At 42.9% G+C, this 15,147-nt stretch overlaps 1 protein-coding gene across 2 annotated transcripts in view; it reads right to left on the bottom strand.

Moving 5' to 3' along the window:
- The window catches only part of LOC100881496 (uncharacterized), a 65,112-nt gene extending 54,077 nt beyond the window's left edge, over positions 1-11,035 (bottom strand). Inside the window, exon 1 of one of the 2 annotated variants that reach the window (XM_076540196.1) lies at positions 10,719-11,035. Coding sequence is in view for 1 of the 2 variants with exons in the window: in XM_076540195.1 (XP_076396310.1) it covers positions 5,322-5,370 (49 nt within the window). In the remaining variant the exon portion in view is untranslated. Of the gene's footprint in view, positions 1-5,321; positions 5,600-10,718 lie in introns of those variants that run through there. The other variant, XM_076540195.1, reaches the window with a different exon arrangement.
- Between the last annotated feature and the right edge of the window lie 4,112 nt (positions 11,036-15,147).

Here is a 15,147-nt window from a genome sequence, read left to right as displayed (position 1 = left end):
CGCGAGAGGTTTATTCCCGTCGCTATTTCTAAACGACCGACTGGCAAAGAGGTTGTTTAATCTTGGAGGGGGCATCAGATATATTTTCGCGGGTTTATGTTATATTCATAAAGTCGTTTCGCTATTAATGCGATACAATTATGCATGGAAACGACACGCAAAGAAAGCAGTAAATTTATAGCCGGTGTACGCGAATGTACGAGATTAAAATCTTTACGCCGGGAACATTATAATTTATATTTTTAAACGATACAAATTTACAATTACACGGTAATCATAAATCGGAGAAACACGAAACGAATTAATTCGCGAAATGTAATCAACGGAAAGAATATCCAGCAGGGAAATCGTTGCTCTACGCATCGATCATGTTTGGTCGTTGTTTGAACAAAGCACACAAGCTTCTGCAAACACGGTAGCATCCTATCGGAATATAATTTCCATTGTTTCATATCTCGTCGGAAAAATAAACACGTTCTCCCGAACGCGAAGCATCAATAGCGAGTTAAACGCGATGGAAAAATTTCGTTTCGCCGATTTTCGCATGAAAATTTCGTTGATCCTCTGCAGTATTAACGCTCGTGATTCAACGTGTCTATTTTCGGGCAAAAATCCTGCCCTTATCGAACCCCCGCTATTTATTCGTTGTCGACTATTTCCGCTATTATTTGTCAAGGTAAAAATAAACATCGTTCCGAATAATTGCACTAAGCGCAGCGATTTCAACGTCCTTCAAAGTTGCATCAATATTTGCGCGATTATAAGATAAAGTACGCTATGTGCTCAACATTTTTGTATGAACATGTAATATCCTCCTAACCAAATTTCACTGTTAACAGAAACGTTTGCTCAATAAACTCGTTCCGGATCATTATTATTACGACGTAATCGAACGACACCAGATAACGTTTTTTTCCCCTCGATTATGAAAGTCCGTAACTTTATCGAGGTTACGTCGATGGATTCTAGAGCCGTTTAGAACGGGAATCACAGCGATCTGACCCCATTGTCGCGCGATAATGAAGCCACGACGAGTGTTCCGTTATCAGAAGCGGTCAGGTTATCGCTGGATACTAAAACGCTGGCTTCGAAAGAGCCATCGGATCGCGATTTTTACGAGCCATTCGACGCGTATGATTCACATCGGCCAACGCGGAGTTAATTTGTTACGGGGCCGCTCAACTCCATACAGCACTTAATTGAACTGACGACCGAGACAGCTGTCGCGAATTAATTTGCCTTACAGGTGTCAGACGCAGTACCCTGACCGTTGTTGCTCCGATTTGTGTGCGATTCACATCATACGATTATGATCTTATCGCTACAATGGCCAGGAAAGTTAAGCCTTCTTTCAGCTTTGATTGCACAGATTACAGAGTTTGATGCAAAATTCAGTTGCGCAAGTAGTTAATCATATTAGAGCGAGTAACACGATAATGTTTCTTACAAGAATCCCAGTGGACCAAGTATTTAATCCGAAAGTCGGTTGAATAGGGTCTACAGTTTCTGAAGTAACTAAATCAAAATGGTCGATTTCCTCGAAAGCATTGGCGTAACGTTGCGGACAATGCTGTAAGATCGATTCCCGTTCGAGAGGATTTCTGATCGAAGAAGCACCCAATTTGATTCTGTTAAACCGATTTTGAACAAGCGTTCGACTTCGGGTTCCAACTTGAAAGACACGACTTCTCTCGATAGCCGTGTACACGCCACTAAACGTTCCACGAACAATACACGGATCGTTAATAATTGAACAATGAGCTGACTAGCTACAGGCAATCAGGGACGGTCGTTAATTCCGAACCGCGCGCGATGCTCTAACGAGCTCGTCAAGATCACTTTGTCGAAGCGTAACAACTTATATTCGTTAGGAGTTGAGTAATTAATTTCATATAGAGGGGAGGGAACAATTGCTTGTTGAAAGTTTTCCTACGTTCCTGTGTACGCTTCGACGTGTTGTTTAGCCACGATCGTGCCTCGATTGGGCGAAACTGTGTCACCTGTGTTCGAACAATCCTATCATATTGGTTCTCGTTTAACCTCCGAATTATATAATATTAGAAACTTCGAATAGTCAAACTCCGCTATATTAGAACTCCGATTATAATCTAGGGATTATTGATCTGGGCTTGATCCGAGCATTATTAACTCGAACACGTACACGGCGCGTGGCAATACAACTCGCTAAGATCTAATGGGCAGATACTTAACGCGTGTCGGTCTAACGAGTGAATATGCAATACGTGGCGACGCCTGGGAAATCTAACGCGTAGAAATTTCACGTGTGATAAATCCAACGCGTGGATATTCCCATGTGAGATAAATACTACATGTAGAAATTCCACGCGTGGGAAACTTAACGCGTAGAAATTTCATGTGTGACAAATCTAACGCGTGGAAATTCCATGTGTGGTAAATTGAACACGTAGGAGTTTCACATGTGATGAATCTAACGTAGAAAAATGTGACGCGTGGAAATTCCACATGTGATAAATCTAACGGGTAGAAATTGCCATGTGTGATAAACTCGACACGTAGAAATTCCATGTGTGACAAACCTAACGCGTAGAAATTCCATATGTGATAAACCTAACGTGTAGAAATTTCATGTGTGACAAATCTAACGCGTAGGAATTCCATGTGTGGTAAATCGAACGCGTAGAAATTCCACATGTGATGAATCTAACGTAGAAAAATCTAACGCGTGGAAATTGCACATGTGATAAATCTAACGCGTAGAAATTTCATGTGTGATAAACTCGACACGTAGAAATTCCACATGTGACAAAGCTAACGCGTAGAAATTCCACATGTGACAAAGCTAACGCGTAGAAATTCCACATGTGATAAACCTAACGCGTAGAAATGTCATGTGTGACAATCTAACGCGTAGGAATTCCACATGTGATAAACCTAACGTAGAAAAATTCCACATGTGACTAACTTAAAATCTAGCAGAGACACAATGTTAAACTAATTTGTGGTGATGTAACGAGTGGAGATGTTAATCTGATGTTAAAAGATCCATAAAACCCGGAGATTTTGCGGAGCATAAAACGCGAGATTATTCAAAGTAATGTTAAGTTAAAATAATATTTACATATAACGAACGATAGAAATTGTTAAAATTCATGGTTCGCATGATAATACCCGCGTAAATTATTCCCTCGTCTTGGTAGTTGAGATTCAAGCAAGATGGTAATGCTTGTGGTCGTGAAGGAATGCGCAAGGAAATCCTTGGAACTCCGTTTACAGCGATCTCTTGCAATTACCATCGCGTTGCTCTCGGAGAAATTAGTCACTTGACAGGCGTTTCATTTTGGCAGCTAACTCGAATTGTTCGGTGCACCGAAGAACGTACTTGAAAGTCTTGAACGTGAACTTTTAACCGGTCAAGAATCGAACGAAGTAAGACGGGTCGAAGCAAGCGCAGAATGTAAACTCATATCTCATAGTGCACGACGTAACGTATATAAATCTACCACTTCCGTATATAAATTATGCGCTAATGCATCGGGATACTGGACGTCTTGGGTCGCGAAGCTTCGTTGGACACGAACCAAAAATCTGCCACGTTTTCGAGTGTCCAGCAAATACCGTGTCACGAACCACTTCCCTGATTTATACCAACAAACAATTTAATTAATCACATCTTAGAATGTTTCTTTACTTATTTTCGTCAGAGCCTCTGCTCGAAATATTTTCCTCGAAATTTATCACCGTTGGATAAACTTTATAAACGCTTTGTAGCTTATGTTAAATGGAAATTAAGTAAAAATTGAGGACATCAAAGTTAGTTATGTACATATTATTTCTGTTCCACCACTATTATACGATTTAAATCTCGGGGTTCATCATATTTCACAGTTGCACAAACTTTGATGTCTGGTATTTCGACAAAACGAAAAAGGTTTTCATTTTTAATAAGAGCAGAGCCATAAACGTACGAAAAATGTTGTACTTTCCGTATAACCGTAAAAAATGTATTCTCTCTAGTTCTGTTTTCACCGCGAAATATTCGTTGTTTCAAATTTTGACCTATATTTTCCTTCACGTATTTAACAAAGGATCCGATGATCTGTTAGGATCCTTTCATTTTGTATAACATTTGGCGAGTCCTCAAAGCAACGGGGTATTTCGTTCATTTCAACCTAAAGTTGTTGACGGAACGGAACAAATATCTGCAGGTATCCAAACATCGGAGAGAGTTGATTTATCCGTTCAAACAGCAGAAGCTTTTCATAAGTTACTTGCTCATACCTATTTATCTTATTAACGGAAGCGAATATTGAATGCGGCGCAACGCGTGAAACATCTAAACGATTCAATAATTTCCGAATTGTTTTCCCAAAGTGTATTAGTTAACTTTGTACCGTAACGTATCTTCATTAGCTGTGAATTGTTTACTAATTATTTCCAGGTCAAATAATTTAATTTCAAAGCACCGTATCTGCTCGTATCGAGCCTACTCGGCCATGGACGGTTATTTAACTAATAATAATATTTCCTTAAAATTTAACACAATTTCTCGTATTATAAATTCTGAATACTTTTACAGGAAGAAAAAGGGCGAGGAATACGGACGATAAATAGTATTTGTCAAGAGAGCGAAGCATGATTACACGTTGTCAGTCTGTTGAACGCCTCTCTTGATCCTCGAACGAGTAAAATGTAAAACAATTTCTGACACTTTGATGCACGCTTCGCTCCGGAATATCGACGAATGTTGCAACTCGAAGCTGTTCCTTTGAACGCTTCCCTTACCGAAAATCTCTCGATTAGAATTTCTTTCATTTCGAAACACTAAGCAGAATTTTTGCTAAATTCGTTTCGGCGTAACAGGTTTATCGAGAAGCCGCTTCTTTAGACCATTAGATGCGAGCGATATCTAGAAAAGGCAACGGGATTTCAGGCTTGTTTTAGTTAACAGAGGTGTGACACACTCGGTGCCCGAATTCGCAAACAAAGGGAAAACAAGTTATCTGGCAAATGGACGCACGATCCGTTGATTGAAAATTTCCAGCCGGTAGCCAGGGCTCGCCCTCGCGGATATAAGCGGATTAAGCTCCATCAAAGCAAAATACGTCGGAAAAACAGAGTAGCTCGGCCATAGGCGTAGCAGATCGGACAGAAGCGAATTTCGCGATGACACGAGCGCGTGAAACGCTCGGCCCTGTTACCAGACTGGGATAAAATGAGCAACACCGAAAAAAGCGCAAGATAACGTTCCGGCTCTTCGATCGCGCGTCGTTCTCTACTACTAAAAAAACAAATTAAACAAAGTCCCCATCGCTTGAAAATTGATATAATTCGTGACTCACCCGTGCAGGTTGGAAGACAGGTGAACAGAGTGACGGGACACAGGATCATCGCGATGCACGCACCAGGTTAATCCAACACAAACACTATCGAGTCACTAGCACGCGCGAACGCGAAGATGAATCGTCCTCGACTGAATCGGTCCGCGAGTCATCGCTGTACGTGCTCTACTAACGATTAGCCGTTTCGATCGGCATCTTTCCGGCCGGGCAATTACCGAGAAAGGATCGTCCGGCTCAGCGAGTCGGTCGTACGCGAGTCTCGCTCGGAGAGAAATCAAACATCGTCGGATTTGCCGGTAACCGAGCGAGGGTTAAACGTTCGCGCGACTCTCATGGCGTTCCGATAGTTCTGCCCGGCTTCTTCTCCGGTGAACGCGATTTCCGCTCGGCCAGTTGTCCATTTCGTTTTCACGAACGCGTCGATTTCCGATGCATCGATTGTTCTTCCCCGGCTATTCCGACCCAGGTATTTCCTGATTCCCTTCTTTCTTGCCTTTCCAGCCGGAAGATTCGTCGAATTCCTGGGTTGATTGCCACCCAGGTGGATCTCGTGGCTGGCTCCGGAGCTATCCTGTGCGATAAAGAATTCAGTGATTCCAGTATCGTCGCTGGGAATTAATTGCAGACGAATGAACAAAAGAAAAAATTGCTCGGCTGATTGGACGTGGCTTGATTGCACAGATATCGAACGGATAAGTTTCAGTTTTGTTGGAATCGGTGTAAACGAGAGATGATTTCGACGCTCGACTCTTACGCCGAGAGGAACGCGTATATTCGTCGTGGGAGAATACTTTAGCGGTTGTGTGCATGCTCTACATGCGCGCGTATACTTTATGGAAAACCGATACCGTGTACGGAGTTACGGAACACCGATAAAAATTAATAATTACTCGGTGGCAATACATCGATCGGTTCCGACATTCCTACGTTTTTGATTAACATTTAAAAGGGGATGAACTCGCCGCTTGCTGAAGTTTCATTGCAAATCGCAAATATTTGTCAAATCGTTGAAAGGAGCGGGTTTTTCAGCCGGCGAGATCGACAAAACCGCCGCACGAGGAGAAAAACGCGGCAAGATAAATCGACGACACGAACATGGTTACGAAGAGGGAGGTGGAGAAACGTTTCGATCGGTTTAATCGTTAATTCGCGGCGTATCCGCTTCTCCTCCGCATTTTCAGTACCGGTGAACGAGTACCGTGTACATTGTTAATTGGCAGCGACCGCTAATTGAAGTTCGCACGCGCGCCAATGTCCGACGGGACTTCCGGTACTGAAATTCGAACGTCTATCAACCGGGGCATACTTCAAAGTGAAAGACGTTCCGTGTGTTAACGTTACATCTATGTACCGTTTAAACAGTCCAATGCGTGATTAACATTTTCGCTGACCGCGTAATTGCGATTCTTCTTTAATTACCCGTTTATATTAAATTCATGGCGTCAGTTACCGGTGATGGTCGTGCCATTTAACGCGTTAACAGGTAACCGAATAATTGTGATGTTATCAACTGCTGATTGGTTAACTCGTTAATTTCAGATTCTGATTAACTCTTTCTATTAGTTTTATAATTGAACAGCGTCGGTGCGCGCGTGTAAATGAGAATAAATTCCGTTATTACCTCTGCAGCGGCTCGATCGATACGCGTAGTTTATTCGAGTGTCTCTTAAAAATAATTTTAATTCGAAAAGCCTCGGGAAAATCTCGAAGCTAACATTTAATTGCTTTTTATTGGCTCGACGCCTATTTTTCGATTGTCCGTTTATCGGTCCGTTGTTATTCAAGCTTCCCGAATTCGCGTAGCAATCACGTGTCGATACGGACCTCGTGAAATCTTCAAGAAATGATTAGCAAACGGTCGTTAAGGTTCTCACGGTATTCATAAATCGACGCGGTTTATCGCGGCGTCGTTCAGTTCACTTTGTTCAACCCACGATATCTACCTCATAACGGTGCTCTAATGAAGTCGTAAAACGTCGATAAAGTACGCCACCCCATTCTCACATCCCGTTTTGCCACGGTTTTACAGTTCCAACCGTCCAATACATTGATTGCTATCCCCTCGAGAATATTATTATTGATGGAAAACTAGGATCATTTCTATTTTGTTCCTAAAATTTATTATAATTGATATTCTGTGCTCTCGATGCTTTACAAAATGGCTTCGCCAGTAGGAGGATGCGATGGTGGCATTAATTCTATCAATTTACATCAATTTCGAAACGAATTTGCTCAAGCCAAGGAAGCAACCACTTATCATCATGGAATATGCTCGACTCTGAATAAGTTGCAAATTGAACCCGCTATAAGATCGCTGACCAGCCTCGATTCCGCACGAAATGTCCGTTCATATCTGCGAGCACGATAAATATCCGTCGATACATTTTCTATGAAGTTTTTCATATTTAACGCAACGTAGGCGCACATACGCTTGTTTATTCGGTACAAACATGTACTATTTCTCCCGCTCCGATATTTATCGAGAAGAGAAATCCGCCAGCATAAATATCTGTCATTGCAAACACTATGAAAAAGCCCCGTTCATTAGAAGCGGCATAATAATTTTTGAGTCACCGTTAAAAAACAAAAATAGAGTGTCGAAGACAGAGCAAACAACGCCGCTTAGCTAAAGAGGGACGCGAAAAAAAAATGGGGTCACCTGACGATTCGGCGAAATATATCGATACGTTTGAACGTCATCGATGTCAAAGGAATATCAACGCAGAGAATTCGCGTGTTCCCGTTGCAACGTAAATATTTATACGCATTATTTGCATCGCAAACACGAAAGCAGCGGAACGGTCGTTGTCTGACCTGGTATCGGGATAATCGTCGAAGAGAACGCAACCGATGTTCGATGTCTGACGTCACGAGACAAGATTTAACGGAAGGACAGACCGATATCAGCATTCCTGTTGCGGACTGAATTTCAACGAGCATCTTTTCCATCGGACTTCTTTTTTTTTAATAACGTATGCGCCGGCATGTGCCACCGGACATCGACCGTACAGCCATGTTAATGCATTCCTCTGTCAGAGGCCGACCCTTCGTGAAGGGAACCATTTTAGTATTCGCTCTGCTTCTACTTTTATCCCGCGACTTGTCGGCAATTATCGAAAAACAACAGCGATTATCGGATGCCGAGCGCTCTGCAACGCGTCAAGATTTATCGATGTAGGGTCTCGTGACCCAGACCTACGAATAATTTACAGGAATGTATCGATTACGCGTTCGAGTATCGAAACGGTAATAAGTGAATTTAAAATCCGTGTCGATAGGGGAAATATATATCGATAGAGGAAATAGTTGAAATTTTATTAACAAGAATCCAGAATTTATGGAGAATATGTAATATCGCTTGTTATTTACTTTGCTCGCAACGCGGCAGAAAATATGAAAGTATCGAAGAAAACGCGTATAACGATTGAGCACCGTCTTCCTAACTCGAAACGAAGGTATCAATGGAAAAGCTTATCTCGTGATCTCGTTTCTCGCAAATCGTCGACGAAAAATGGTGTCGAGTTTTCGTGCGGAGAACGCGCGTCGTAGAAAATAAATTTACGTCCCGGCGAGGATGAAACTTTGATCGAAGAGCGAGCTTCGACGTTTCGTTTTCAGATGTGAAATGAACCGCATCGAATCGTCGTGCTCTCTGTTTAGAGCAGCTCGTATTATCTGTGACGTCAACAATCGATTTCCTCTCGATCCGAATAATCGAGACCTTGAAAGGGTGCAAGCGTAACGACCACTCGAGAATCAATCGGAACGTTCGATAGAGGCGTGCTTTCTTTTTTTGTTTTCACGAACAAAGGGGTCTACAGAGCTCCTTTTTGTCGTAAGCTTTGAGAATGAATCTTAATAGAGGAAACGACATACCAATTGAAACTTCCGTTGCTCAATAACGTTTCTGACACTTAGGTTCGTTTCCTCCACGTGGAATCACGCTCCATTACACTTTGCGCACAGTAACTTCTTTGTCTCGATCATTGATCTAAGCAAAACCTAACTTCCAATGTGTTCCACCGCGTACCAATTTAACGCGTTCGCATGTAACGCTCGGTGATTTAACGCGCGATAATCTAGCGTAGGCGACCTAATGCGTGATGACACAACGCGTGGTAATCTAACGCGTGGTGGCACTACGCATGGTCATTTAACGCGTTAACATTCAAAGCGTGGCGATACAGCGCGTAGCGTTCTAACACTCGATATAATATACTCACGAATTAAGTTAAAAGAAAACTTCGATCAAGAATGTAATACAATTACCGCAGGGCGGAGCATACAAGTATTTAAAAGTATATCCGAAGTTAGAGGTTAGGTCATTAGAACGTAGGGAATTCTTTTGTGGCTAAAAGAAAAGTTATCGCAGAAAACTCGACCCCTTAATCGGCGAGGGTTGCGCGTTTTCGTGTAACACCACGAGACACGAGGTTTCTCCTTGAGATTGATACGCAATGGCGGATCAAAAGATTAAAAGTCCTTGGTAAGAAAGTTTGACCACCCTCCTCTCTTTATTAAACTTGGCCGCTCACCCCGAGGTAAATGAGGTTCAAACGTTTTTCAAACGCGACTCCATTTCAATTCATCGTGGTTTCGCTCGCCCGACAGTCACCCGGCTTCGAGATACTCCTTTAGATTAAATTTCGATTATTCTTTCGCGGAATACGCAGACTGGTTGTTATAAAGTTCTGGTAACTACTCCGAAGAAGGTACTGAAGGAAGAGACGGGAAAATCTGTCAAGAATAATCGAGCCGGTGTCTCGTTTCTCGAGTAACAACGGACAAATTATTCGGATGCTGGTGTCGCTTCGAATTTCGATTTAAATAAGAAGCTGACGGTGATTTTAACAACGCAGTCGAATAAAACGTAATTGCATGATGTTGTTGACTTAAACTTTTGCTATGCGTATATTATCGTTACTAGTTATTGTTAATATTACAGAAATAACTTAATGTAGAAACTCTAAATTAACCCTCTATGTAACTTCGAAACGTATCAAATTTCCGTAGTAAATTCCGAACTTTCCTCTTTATCGTTTTCGCCGTAAGCCATTCCAACTTACACGAATAATAACACCTAAATTATACAACGATGGTCCAACTATCTCTCATAGCTCTAAACGTTCTACAAGTCGGCGTATAGAGGGCTAATCAAAACTCTTCCAGATAATCCATTTTGCCGATGTCGTACCACACACGGTTCATTCTACTGCGTTCTTTCCAACCACTCCATAAGTAAAATTGCCACACTTTATTGCTAAACGTTCAAGCTCATCCAAACATCAAACTGTAGGGTAGAACTACAGGTCTACGAGCGATACTCGAAAAATTAACGAAACCAAGTACACTACTTATTTCGCCGCCTAAACAACCTTCAAACATCGAATCGCGTACCAGAGAACAAGGATCTCAATCTGCCATTACTGAATCAACGTTCTCCTCTTGATCACCGAGAAACATCTTCTTATCCAGAGTTCGCTGGCGAAATCGAGCGAACAGCTGCGAATGGATCACGCGTGCGAGCGTACAAGTTTGGTCGATCCGCGACGATCTTCACCGGGCAAGCACGAAACGCACGCGGGAGGGACACACACTTGACCACACGCATTTATTTCCGTCGACGGAAACGTGACACCCGGTGAGAACGTTTCCTCAGCTACGCAGCCGTCGTTCTCGTTGAACAGTCGCCGGCGGACTGCGAGCTTCCGACGAGATGGGAGCGGTGGAGCCGGCGCGAGACGCAAAGGGTGTACAGACACAAATGGGGTGGGTGGGTGTACGAGAGAAAGAGGGGAGCATAGCCGAGATAGAGGGAGGAGGCTCGATTGAACCGTGGACGAGAAAACTGGAGAGACGTGGGAGGCTTTGGATGAACGGAGCTTCTCGTCAGAGAGAAAGAGCGAGACAGGGTGAGTAGCGATGGGCATTCGATTCTCTACGCCGCGAATTTTAGAGCTGCTCTAAGGTTTAGATTACATCGCTAGAGACCAGCTAATTCTAACTTTATTGGAAGACTGCTTCGAAATTGTGCTCTCTTACAAACTAGTAAGACTAGTTCTAGCTTTGGCTATCAACAATTTGCTCCATCGTTGCAGCGAGTAGAGATTTTAGAGACCGATCAGATTTTATTTACCTCATCTTGTGACAAATATAAAATATCGTGGACACAGCGTAGCAACACCTATTATGTTAATAATAACAATAAAGTATCTATTAAGTTCGTTACACGGTAACCTAATTATAACTCTCACTTTTTTCGCTGGAAGCGCAATAAGGCAGCGTTCTGGAAGAATAACGATATTCTTTGACGTAGACAATTTCGCAGTAAAACGCGCTACTCAGCGTATCTTTTATAATAATTTACCGTTTATTCCGATCTCTTGCCTCGTCAGGTCAAACGTATGCGCTCTTCTAAGAAAAACAGCCTACCTGTTTAACACTAAAGCTAAAGAACCCTCGTTTTTCGTTGGAAGAGAATGAGGTCCCTGCATGTGTTTTCTGATTGGTCAAGATTTGGCAATGCAGCAGAATTTAAAGTTCTTCCAGAACTGATCCCGTCTAAGGACCTTTGGAAACTCACGATTTATGGCATGTGCGATCAGTCATGTAGGCTGCATACATGTCATAAATCGTGCAAGCCATACTTCTTTCGGTAGCGTGAGTCTCAACATCGTTAACATGCAACTCGAATTCATTATGGGCAACAAAAACATGCAAATTGTTCGAGTTTAAAATGTATTATGGGACAAAAACCATAAATGGAATAATCTGAACCTCGTCGGAGTTGAATTACGTTTTTGTCGGGTGGCGCGTTTTTTGTTCGGAACGTCTTAAAGCCATCGCTAGCCGCTAAAACGAGGCAAGAAAGAGATAGAAACGCGATACGTAAACCTATCACGCGAGAAGAGGACAGATACAAATAACATTCGAGAACGGAAAGAGAGACTCATACAGAGGGTCTTCTCCGCTTTTCCTCCGCTTTCGATGCGTCCTCTCCTCACGGCGACCACTTTCTCCGCTTCCACTCTTCGCCGTTCTCTACCGTATTTCTCCTCGCATTTTCCATCGCGTACACGCCTGACCCTCTTTCACGCCACCTTCCCTCGATCATTTTCTCTTTGCCATGGTTCTTCGACGAATAACGGCGGTTGATCGATACGGTATGGTAGCGGCAAACAGTTGTCCGTTCGCGGTTCAGTTGGACGGGATATGAAGTACTTTGATTATCGAAGGGGAACCTGTTTCCCGGAACATCTTCGTTTCGACGCCTGGGAAGCAATAAAACGATGCTTTCGATAAACATTGTTAGCCCGAAGGAAAGCGTTAATCGAGTTCCAGCTGATTAAATTTGTTTCGCCAACAATTTGATTGGGAAGCTACTACGCGTAATAAGTTAAACGAGCGGACCATCGCTAACAACTCGAACTTATCATCTTACAACGGGACTTCGTTAGCGCTTCGAAACGCAAACGAATCAGCATAGAATCTTTGTCGCGGTTAATTGTATAGACTTTTTCGATAGTTCGTATATTGAATCGTTCGAGCACAATATCTCCGATACACCTGCAGAACTTCGGACAAAAGCGTCTGGCCGATACAACTGGACGTGTTTATGACGGCGTCGAAGGGAACATCGGGAGGCTGGACAGCCGACGATTATGCAGACGTCGCCCACGTCGATCCGTCGATATAAAATCGCGCTCACTTTATCCCTGTCGTCGTCGTCGTAGTCGCGTACGTGACGCTCGGACAAAAAGTCGGCCGCCGAAGCTTCGCTGGACCGGAAGTGCCGGACACCGAGTGAAATACGATTGCACGTCGTCGAATGTGTGGCGGGTAAGGAGAAACGGTCCGAGAGAAACGTAGCTGAACATTGACAGTGTACAAATTCGCGACGAAACTGGATGAAATTTAATTACACGTCGCGAGAGAGAAATTGATGATGCTTCATCCAGATCCCGTTATTGCTTCGCTACGAAGAAAATTGCGAAATACTCTTCAACTTTCTAACCTTCGACCTTACTTTATTTCACTATTAATTAGTCCCCTCGTTTTAATTCTGTACGAGCTACTATACTCATCAAATTTTACACTATTTGTTTCCTGCATTAATATCACATGTTCGATTTAATCCTTGTATCAAGACGAGTATATTAATGATGAATTTGAATAATCGATGAATTTAAAAAGTAAGATTTTGAGAGACGACGAATTAAATTTGAGGTGGAAATTCCAAGTCGAAGGACCAAAGGTGGTTAATTGGAAGCGACAGAAATTGAACCGAAAAGTTTGAAGATCGCCTAAGAAATACGCCAATCGAATAACTGAATATTGATTAATATTCAAGTAATTTGAATAGGGATAGAAAGGGGGTGGAGAAGGTATAGCCAGTGGTCATCCGCATGAATATTCCAGCAGCCGTGTATTTTCCCTTCCTCGCTTTGTTTAACGAGATATCACGGCTGCTTCTGCTGGTTGTTTACGTCGACCAATGAATAACAATGAACGAGCCCGCATACAGTGGACACACGCGTCTATAAAACCGCTCGCAGCGTGACGAATCTCGAGCGAGGATGGTCGGGTGGCGAAAGAATGCGTTTAAAAAAAAGAAAGCGGGGACAAAAACGTCGCGATTTGTTAGCAGACAGCTAGGATTTTTGCAGCGAGTGCCTTTTCAGATGGCGAAGAAATTACGGGACGGCCAGACAAAAGCGTCAAGATAAGCAGCTATTTTACTGTCCTCTTTTTTCTGGGTTCCTTTATCTTACAACCAGACGAGAATACCACACGAGATATGCTACCTGTTAAATCTTGATAACTCCGCGTCATTCTCGAACAAGTTTGTATTCGTACTCATCAATTTTATTGCTACTCGTATTTTAGTGCTGGTAATTATTTTAATCTCTGCAGTTAGTAATATTTGTCAAACTTGCTGAAAGCTATATCGTTATTAAAATGAATATAGAGTTTCGTCGATAGTTTTATTTTTATCGGACCTTACAAGTGTTCACCTGGATGCTCCAATGAAAGCCTTTGCGGAACGACCTGGATACCTTTAATTAGAGAAGTCTTGACATCTTTATCCCGGAATGCGAAATTCAGGAGACCTGATGTGGGAACAGATCGATCAAGCATAGTTCCGTTGACCCTCTGAAAGGCAACTAGGGGTTACTTTCCGCTCGGTGGCCATTGGAGGACTTTGTGCGCGTACAGAGGGTCGAATAATAAGCGAGGAAGCTGCGAAAGCTACTCGTTCTTCGTGATATTAACGTTGGATCAGGGCGGTAGATAGAGGTGGTGGTTCCTCGTCTGGCAAGTTCCTTTGCTTCGGTGGTGGGTTTGTCTCGCCCTCGGGGGTGGCTTATCGTGGCCGTCGACTACAACCGTTGTTCGGAATTTCCTGAAACGCCTACGACCGGGAGGCCGCGAGTTTCAACTCGCTCGCGAGTGTGTTACAAGGGAAGAGAAGTTTGCCGGAAACGTGGCAGGCACAAAGCTCGCTTTCGGGTGAATTGCTATTGAGCTGCACCAGATCTCGTAAACACGCGACGATGGATTCCGTTGGAAAAGGTCTGCACGCGTTTACCGACAGCCAGAAAGTACCAGAGATTGACCCTTTTGTGACCAGCTGGACATATACGTCCCAATTTACTTTCCCTACACGATTAAATTATTCCTGTGCATGCTAATGAATATTATCTATAAACTGTTTGTCAGTTCATTTTGTTAAATCGCGACAACAACGGGTCTCGACGCGTGCAGATACGCGACTTACAGAATTTATACGTAGCTCGCGAAATTAACTAACATTAACGTGTCTCAA

Source organism: Megachile rotundata, chromosome 15, assembly GCF_050947335.1.
Source record: "Megachile rotundata isolate GNS110a chromosome 15, iyMegRotu1, whole genome shotgun sequence".
NCBI lineage: Eukaryota > Metazoa > Arthropoda > Insecta > Hymenoptera > Megachilidae > Megachile > Megachile rotundata.
Note: the sequence above shows the minus strand (reverse complement) of the source record. Positions and strands in the feature narration are given on the sequence as shown.